This window comes from Aptenodytes forsteri, unplaced genomic scaffold (genome assembly GCF_000699145.1).
Source record: "Aptenodytes forsteri isolate BGI_AS27 unplaced genomic scaffold, ASM69914v1 Scaffold701, whole genome shotgun sequence".
Classification (NCBI taxonomy): Eukaryota; Metazoa; Chordata; class Aves; order Sphenisciformes; family Spheniscidae; genus Aptenodytes; species Aptenodytes forsteri.
Window position 1 is genome coordinate 87,373 of NW_008794410.1, and position 9,686 is coordinate 97,058.

General features: G+C 50.2%; 1 protein-coding gene across 1 annotated transcript in view; it reads right to left on the reverse strand.

Moving 5' to 3' along the window:
• Positions 1-9,686, reverse strand: part of CLPB (ClpB homolog, mitochondrial AAA ATPase chaperonin) — a gene marked incomplete at its 5' end in the record, with an annotated part of 101,424 nt that overhangs the window by 75,581 nt on the left and 16,157 nt on the right. The window contains one exon of the mRNA XM_009288587.2: positions 5,190-5,276. Coding sequence (XP_009286862.2) covers positions 5,190-5,276 — 87 coding nt within the window. The remainder of the gene's footprint in view (positions 1-5,189; positions 5,277-9,686) is intronic.

The following is a 9,686-nucleotide window of genomic DNA, read 5'->3' on the forward strand; positions in this document are numbered from 1 at the left end:
CCTCGGCCCGTCGATCCAGCCTGTCCAGGTCCCTCTGCAGAGCCTTCCTACCCTCGAGCAGATCAACACTCCCGCCCAACTTGGTGTCGTCTGCAAACTGACTGAGGTTGCCCTCGATCCCCTCCTCCAGATCATCGATGAAGGTCTTGAACAAGACTGGCCCCAAAACTGAGCCCTGGGGAACACCGCTCGTGACCGGCCGCCAACTGGATTGAACTCCATTCACCACAACTCTCTGGGCCCAGCCGTCCAGCCAGTTTTTGACCCAGCGAAGCGTATGCCCATCCAAGCCATGAGCAGCCAGTTTCTCCAGGAGAATGCTGTGGGAGACGGTGTCAAAGGCCTTGCTGAAGTCCAGGTAGACCACATCCACAGCCTTTCCCTCATCCACTAGGCGGGTCACCTGGTCATAGAAGGAGATCAGGTTGGTCAAGCAGGACCTGCCTCTCATGAACCTGTGCTGGCTGGGCCTGATCCCCTGGTTGTCCCGCTCATGCCTTGTGAGCGCCCTCAAGATGAACTGCTCCATAACCTTCCCCGGCACTGAGGTCAGGCTGACAGGCCTGTAGTTCCCCAGATCCTCCTTCTGGCCCTTCTTGTAGATGGGCGTCACATTGGCAAGCCTCCAGTCGTCCGGGACCTCCCCCGTTAACCAGGACTGCTGATAGATGATGGAGAGCGGCTTGGTGAGCACCTCTGCCAGCTCCCTCAGCACTCTCGGGTGGATCCCATCCAGCCCCATAGACTTGTGGGCATCCAGGTGGCATAGCAGGTTGTTGACTGCTTCCTCTTGGATTATGGGGGGTTCATCCTGCTCGCCGTCCCCGTCTTCCATGCTCCGGCCCCCTCCCTCCCTGCCGGACCAGTGCACAGGGGTGGTGAGGAATGGAAGCAGAACCAGGTACCAGCGTTTTACAACCGCCCAAACTCATCCCACTGGGATGCGGAGTTTCCATGCGCCTCTGTGCCTTAGCTTCCCCTTCCGCACAATCTGTTCCCCGCCTCGTAAGGGGCTGAGAGGATGACTCAGTATTCCGCTGCCATTTTACTTCTGCTGCAGCAATGGCAACCAGAGTAGCTGTATGCAGGAAAGGTCACTATGCTACAAATGCACAGACGCTTAGCCTGCTAAGGTCCTAACTGCTTTGGTTTTTAATTTATGATAGCTTTGTTGCTTATTTTAACAAAGGCACAAAACCCACAAAGCTCTCAGTAAGCATTTAATTAAAGCTTAATTACTACGAATATGTTAAATGTGCCAAGCTAGCAGGTGCAGCCAAGGGAAAGAAGCCCCTAGCAGTGTTTTTCACATAGACCATAAATCCTCCCTTTTAAAACTGATGTCTTTCCAGGAGAATTAAGAAACCACTTTAAAATAGGTCTTGAAATCCAGAAGAGCAATAGGCTCTCACAAACACTAAAAATAAAACAGACTAGGAGTCACTCCAGCCGAAAAACGTAAATGAAAAGTAAGGTGGAACGTGTGCGTGTGTACGTGCACACCCGCTCGCCTGCGTTACTCCTCACGCCTTAACAGAAACGCGCAGTTACAGCACCGCAGGCTAAAGTGACAGTTATATGTTGTTATGCTTAGACTACAACTAGCATCACTGCCTCATCAGCTGCGTTAAAGCTGTGGGAAATGCCCCCAGCAACGGGAATTACAGCGTCAAACCTTCCTTCGCTCATGGAAACGTGGTCACAGCTGATCCGTCTTTAGCCCACAACCCAGTTACAACCTGTATTATCACAGCGCCAAGGAATTTGCACCCGGACTCCCTCTCACATAAAGAAAGAACCATAAATGAACCTAGCCACGCTTCAGGAAGGGTCTGAAACAAGGTAATAAGCTAATTAAAAGAATAAATAAAAGGAACACAATTCTTTCAACAATGTTTTTACATCCTCTAAACTACCTTAATGAAGTGTTTTTAAAACACAAACACCAAAATTAGACACCAGACTGAAGTATCTGGCCGCTTCCCTTTGCTTTTGTAACTATCACCACAGCAATGTTTGGGGGCTTAACGTGCTGGCACCACGTGCTGGGGCCCTGGGTATCTGCAGTGCAAGAGAGAGCCCCAGCCGCACGCGAAGACAGACGCGGAGCATAAGGGACACTGGAAAAAAAAGAAACAACTCCTCCAAGCCGCTGAGCAGAGACCAGAGCGGATCCCAGGCGTCCCGGCAGCCCGGTCCCTCTCCGCTAGATCACAAACCGCCCCAGGCTGAGAGGCGCCAAGGCTAAGCCGCAGTCACGCTGCACGCTGCCCATCTGCGTTTCAGAACGGGATGCTCCGCAGAGGAAGGTGCCAGCTAGGACGAGAAATGCTCCCGGCTCGCAGAAGAGCGATCCCCTGGAGCACAGGCAACGGGAGAGAAACCCCTGCCTGGACCTGGAGCTGCTGGAGGTGCCAGTGCCTCTCCCAGTTCACAGGGCGCCGTGAGGCTAAATCCACCCGGATTTAGGAGCCTTTGGGAGCCCGTGAGAAAGGCCCTACTTCAGCGCGACATGAAGTCCCGACCCCGCTCCTTCCCAGCTGTGCACCCGTCTCCCCTTTGAAACCTATTAGCAGGAATGAACCAGAACACTGCCCGATGCCTTGCCACGTTTTGGATACAGGACATTTTCAAGAGGAAGAGAATGATCATCGTTTTGTTGTAAAAAGGAAAAAGACAGACCCCGAACTTCCCTGCCGGCACACGGGATTTCATCTTGTAGCTGATGGCAACTGACAGAAATCATTAATGCAGGGCCTCTGAAATTAAATTAAACATATGGACTGTAGCTGTCTAATTGGAAGAGTGAGGGCTGTGAAAATTGGGAAACATTACAAAGCTAAAGGACAGGTCACAGAAATCTCCAGCAGCACAGCAGAGACTGAAAACACAGTTCTCTGAAAAACTACTTTGGAAAGACAGTAATTTGGGGCTGAAGGCTTACTTTCTCTTAGCAGTTCTAAGCTGAAAACACCCATTCCAGTGACCAGCGTCACAGCCCCCTAAAGCCACGCTGGGTACCTTGTTCAGCTATCAACAACGTTAAAAAAAAGAAGCAGTCACAGAGCAAGCAGGTTAAACAAAATCGAATGACCTTGTACTTGTTGCAGGCTAACGATAGGTGCGGACCCTTGCTCAGCCGGCTGCATGGTGACCATCCCTGAGCCGCTCGTTACCTCTCTTCTGATGTGCAAGCCGGAGAAAGACCCGGCTCACCTCCCCCCGGAGGCTGTTTGACTGATGGGCTGAGAACCAAAAGTCATAACAACTTATAATCCACCAAATCAGCTGCTGTGGCCGGACAAACCAATTTTAGACCATCGCTCTTTACAGAGGGACCACGCTCTAAAAAAAAAATAATCCTGCATCCTGCTGCGAAGCAGAGTAAGTCACATTTAGACTAGTTCCTACCTAAGGTATGTAAAAGGATTGCAAGAGATCCAGAAAACCAGCAGGCACTCTGCATTTGGAAGGGAAAAGCTAACAAACATTTAAAATTCTGCAGGCAAACCCGTGCCACTGAGAAAAAGCCATCAGCTCCCCAGGCTCTGCCTTCTCCACCTTCCACAGCCGACCGCACACACAACGCCCAGTTCTGCCGGGTTCAGGTTAAAAAGGTCACCTCGTGGACTACGTCCGCGAGCAAAACGATTTGTAGGGAATTTCAAACGCTCCAGTGTGTCATGTTCCAGCTCAACACATTTCCCAGCCAGCAGCGAGACCCCACTGCGGACACTGCAGAGCTAGAAACGGTCCGGTGGGCCAAAAACATGTCTGGCACAACCCCAGCGGTATCAACAGAGCTGTTACACCAGGAGCAAGCCTGGCTCGCATTTATGTTTGCCTCCATCAGGTATCTAATTACTCTTCCGCTATATTGTTGGAGACAAGTCCAACCAAGCTTCGGATATTCAAGGACTTCTTCGTTTTCAGCTAACGTCAGTATTCATCCAAAATGTGGGAAAAATAAACACCGTTTGCCCAACACAGCCCAAAGCTTCTTTTTTTTTGCCAGGTACCCAAATGAGACAGACGGTCGTTACCGCTCTGCCGGCCTGTCACAAGGGACGAGCCTGGGTGCTGAACGCCTTTTCCTGCCTAGATGTTTTCATTAGCATTTCTACCTGATTCTAGGCCCGGTTTTAGGTAATTACTGTACCATGAACGGCCTTTCTCCCTGTCTCCTCTTAGCCTTTGCAACTCGGGAAGCCCTGTTCTGGTCCACCAGTCACTTGGAATGGTCAACAGTCGTCACACTCCATTGCTGACCATTGTCCACTGGCAAAGGTGGGAGGCTCCAAAGCCCGTCCCTCCGCGGACGGGCAAACAACGGGGCCCGTTGCTGCTCGGACATCAAAGTTAAACAAACAGTCCCAAGCCCCCGCCTCTGCGCCCATCTTAAGGAGCTCCCCAAGGAGGTCACGACTTTCAGCTTGTCATAGCACACATCAAAGTTTGCACCACACACGAACTCGGCACACGGATTCGAATCGTGTCACCCGAGAGCGGATATTCAGCCTTTGTGCACTGCTTTAATCCTGTGTTTTCCCAAGTAATTAGGCTTTTTTGCTTATGAACTTGTGACTAAGTAAAGCATCCCCGAGAGGTTGTAACATCAAAGCTCATTCTCCCGTCTGTCCCGCGTTTTCCAAAATTGGATTTCTTTTTCTCTTTTTTCCTTAAATAAAAAACTAATTGAATTTAGTTGTAGACTGAATATATTTAAGAGTGTCTTTAAAAGGTTACAAGAAGCCACAGCGATCATCATGGGAACTAAGGAGGGAGGGCACAGCATTCAGCCTTTTTGCTTCATAAAGGCCTGGCATGAAAGACCCAGCAATGGCCCCACAAGCTAGGAGGGACGCGGCAGCTCTTACGGGAGCTGTTTCTGATGGTGGGGTGTTAGACTACCTACCGCAATGACATCCCAAGGCTACGGACTCATCAGAGGCCAAAATCTACTGCCAATTCAGCAGTCACCTCTGTGGGATTGCAGAGCAGCCTACCTCGATCTGTCACACAACGTACCGAGCGAAGGAAGAGTGAAAAGCTCCCTCGGGGTTTAGCTCGACAACACATCCCAAACCAGCCCAAACTTTACGGAAACTCTCTGTGGAGCTCAGTCTGACTTTGCGAAAAGGTGAAGCGACTTACCCGCTACGTGACGGTGAACGCCGAGACAAACGTACCTGGAGTTTCTGCTGATAGCTGCCACCATGAGAGCAGTCCAGCCGAGCTTGTGCCTCGCGTTCACGTCTGTGCCTTCCAGCAACAACCTGGACAGAAAAGAGACACGTTCAGGAAAAAAGACGCAGAGAAAGCATCCCGAGCAGGCTGGAGCTCATGACGGAACGCGGAACGTTTTACTTCGCAGGCACCTGCTCCAGTGCAGCCTAGAAGACCCAACATGGAAAGTCGATCAAACCCAGTTTCTCATCAGCTACCAAACTGAAACAAACTGGTAGGTGATAGCAAGCCCTGTCCTTTCAAATGGCCCAACGTCAACCGGCTTGATTTCTTTACGTTTTATTTCTTTCTTCTACACAGACTAATACCTGAAGAACCCACCAGCAGCATGATGGAGAGCGAAGCCAATTAACCTACAATCTGATGGCAGCTTCAGATCTTCAGGCTGCAGTCCAAGCATCAGGGTTTCAGAAGAAGCTCAGCAGATCTCCAAAGCCCATGTCAGCAGGAGATATTTTGCAGTTTTCTTGCACGACATGAGAACAAACGAGACAAACCCAAAAAAATACGAGGCATCAAACTACCCTTGGTGCTTTTTCTGCAAAATTTTCTCAGCCTTTGCACTGTTTCCCTAATCCCTCCCTGGCACCTTTTAGCAACGTTGCTCCTAGATGGCTGCTGCTGGCTTTTACCTTTATATTCTTCAGACTCTAAAGCACCAGAAGGCTTCTCTACCCTTTCTGCATCCTCTGATCCTGCAGCAGCAACACTATTACTCTTAGCACCAGGTTCCAAGCAGTACCCTTAGAACAGTGATATTTCACAGAGACAAACTTACCCGACCCTTCTCTCCTTCACGGCCAACCATGGGATCCAAATAACCTCCTCCAGCCAAACCCACGTGAGTGCTAGGAGTCCGGCCTACCCCAGCCGCCTACGCTCCCCCACAGCTAACGGCAAGAGACAGGTCCTTGCAGAAGCTAATTCAGCTCATCCTAAAACAAGTCCCAAACCCAGATGGTATGAAATGGCAGCCGGGAAGTGCCGTTCTCTCTGTGAGGCCGTTACTGCGCAGCACATCCTTCGTACAGGTATAACGGGGAAGAGCTGCCATCAAACTCCGTGCTGTGAGAGACACGAGTGAAAACACAAGCCACGTTTCGCACACGCAAGCACCACACTTCGAGTATTTAACCCACCCCCCCCCAGATCCACAGATAAGGAAGCCGGTGGCAGCTGTGGCTGCTCGCATGCGCTGAAAAGGTCAGACCGCTCCTTTAAGGACTTAGAGAGGTACACGACCGAATGTGGCCACCCTTTCCAAATTAATTGCCCTCAGCCTGCTGCGGTGGTAACTCTGTCAGATGGTTAATAAAGAGCGCTGGGATGGAATTAGTGAAAAGGAGGTAAACGCACCGTATTCCTCTTCCTACAGTTGGAACAAACATGAAGGAAAGCACGAACGCTAGCCTAGCAAACACCCGCAGCTGCACACGAGGTCTCTGCAAACCCTCCTCCACCTGGGCAACAATCCCCACGGCGGTTTCACCAAACACTTATCCCGAGGAACAGATATACTCGTATAACCCTAAGGTTATTTCCAACCCGCAATGCCAGCGCCTAGGCTTTGGCTCATGCCTTGAACATAGCTGAACACAGTTCTCCCCGCTGCCCTGAGAAACTAGCCAGGTAGCTGTCATCCGAATTAGACGCCTAAAATGATCTGCATCCCACTCCAGCTGAACTTGTTGCCCTGTTAGGCTGAGGCTGCGGGGGCATGAGAGACAACCGGCGGATAACTCGGCCAAGCTCTACACAGAAGCATGTCGGATGACTCTTCTGATTCAAGTGGAGGTTTGATATGTAGATAACGGGTACAGGTGGGTAATTTGACCATCCTTTTTTGACAGGAGAGGTAGCCAGCGCTGGTGCCCTGGTACTGGATGCTCTGAACTGCTCATCAGGCACTTGGACCGAGATCCAATAGCTAAAGAACCAGAACAGTAACTCGTAGCCTTTATTTGTACCTCCCAACTGTGGTTCAGGAGGCCATGACCTCTGTAAATGATCCACAGCACCAACAGAAGATTTATATTCTCTTTACCAGGGTTACAATTTAAAGTTTAATGATAATGAATTATTTCGTGGGTAAACAACAGGTCCTTGCTCCAAAAAAGTCTGATACTTGCTACTACACAGTAGCAGAGGAACAAATTTTCATGCGGGGTCCTTACCAGATCCATGCCACACAGATCTGCACATCACTAACCGCCGGCAGGTTGCAGCTCCTGCATTACCAAACAGTCCTGCAAACCACAGTCTGAGGTGCGGCACAGGACCAGCCCTGGCTCCCCCCAGGATATGTCCTTACGCTCTCTCCTTCTTCCAGCACCTCATCACTGAAAGCAAACGGTGGGAGCGTGCTGCCAGCTCCGTTGCCTGAAGAGCACTCCCAGACAGCGGACTGCTTGAAGGAGAAATATCCATGTGCAGCCACAAAGCTTTCCTGTCCCTGTAACGCAGGACGGGCCCAGATACACAGATGACGGCAGCCTGTACTGGGGCAGATTGCTATCTTTAGAGATCAGCTCCCATTGCAGCTATGCATACGGAGGGTGTTTGCACTCACAACAAGAGAGAAGCAGGTCCGACTCGGATCCACGGCCACTGCTGGTCACAGCAATTACCTGCTCTTGCTTGGAGGGACGCTGCCTGCAGGAGAAATCCACACCGTGGCTCCATCTGTGCGTCCTCCGCGCAGGCGCAGAAAGCTGCTCTTTCAGACGAAAAACCGCTCGCACGCTGCCGCTGCAGGGACCGGCTTCAGCCCCAGCTCCCCCAGAAACCACGAGGAGCCGTACCCACCTGCACCAGAGCGGCCGGGAGGCCCAGCCCAGCAAGAGACGGGGGAAACCTACACCCGGATCTTACTGTCTCCCCTCCGGCCCACCCCAGGTGCCTTGAAAAATCCTTTCACAGCCATCGCGACGCCCAGTCACCTTCCGCTCTTCTCTCAGAGCGGCATGGAAGGACGCGTACAAGTTGTGCCTGAATTTCATTTTATTTACTTGGCCATCTGAAAGTACTTCGAACGCGGTAACTTCCACCTCACCCTCTTTCTACAGCGTGTCAATCTGAGAGTCTAATAGCCACATAAACCCCAGCAAACAAAAGGAAGGGAAATATTACTGCAGAGGAGATGGAAGCCTGACAGGGAACCCAGGAGGGGCAGGGGGAGGCCAGACACGAAACCTCCCGAGGTACGAAGGCATCAGCTGAAGCAGGGATTAAGGCAGCCATACCCCTTCGGGCTGGGGACTTTTGCCTGACAGCTAAAACCTCACAGCCCAACACCTCCCACTTACTAACATCTTTAACGGGGGGTAATTAATGTAATTCACAAAGTATTAGCCCCATTTGCACTCGACCACGTGTATTAATGTGACTTAACATTAAAGGTGCAAACAGACCGTCCCGGTCGCCTTCCACCAGCCACTGGGTCGCTCTGCTGCGAAAGCTTGCTCTTACTTCCGTACGTCGTGAATTTTAACATCTGCTTTCTCACGAATGGGAACTGCAGCTAAAGACGTTAGCATCGCCTCGCGAGACGGAGGACAGGATGGCAACCTTCACTTACAGCACTTTGGAGCCACTAAAAACTACATTTTAACGCACTGGAAGGCTTTTTTTCCTCTACGGACGTACTGGAAGGGCATATTGAACAACGAATGATCTTCGTTCTTAGATAAAAAAATAATGAAATAAGATCCTCGTCCAGCAGTCGAACCTGTTAAAACATAGTGCATCCAGCAGGAAGGATGCTGGAGTCTCTGCTGCGGGATTCGATTACAGGCTTGGAGCTAAGATCTTAGAATTAATCAAGTAGTTTTCCATTCAGGAATCCAGATAATCGTAAGCATCTGGCATGCCACGTGACCCAGCCTAGTGAGAGAATTACTAGCATCACATCATCTAGCATAATACGCATTGACATTTCATTTAGAAGCCGGGTTTTGGGTTTTTTTTTTTAAATCATTGCGAGATGCTCAGCAACTTAACAGATTTTCTAGACAACTGAACTTTATGTTCAGGGTCTTCAAGCCTATCATTAATTTTTTCCCCGCCTGATTTAATGATATGACAATCGATAAAGCGACGACCACTGCTCAGATCCTAGACAGCCAAATGTATTTACCAGCAGGAGTATTTTTTTTAATTAAATAAAATCCTCTGATCAATGTTTAGGATGTTTATCCACCGTTTAACCAAATAAGACGCAGGACACTCACTCCTACCTCCTAAGCAGTTTCTCATGCCTATATAGCTCTGTTAGCACCATTTTCAGCGTCTCTCAAAAGACAAACTGGTCCTCGGCTGCAGCAGTGCCACCAAGACCCAGTCACTAGAACCCTGATAAGGAGCGGGTGCTTTTTCTGTTTGGCGGTGTGTTTGTATTTTAAGGATTTCAGACCCCCCCCCCCCCCTTTTTTTTTTTTTTT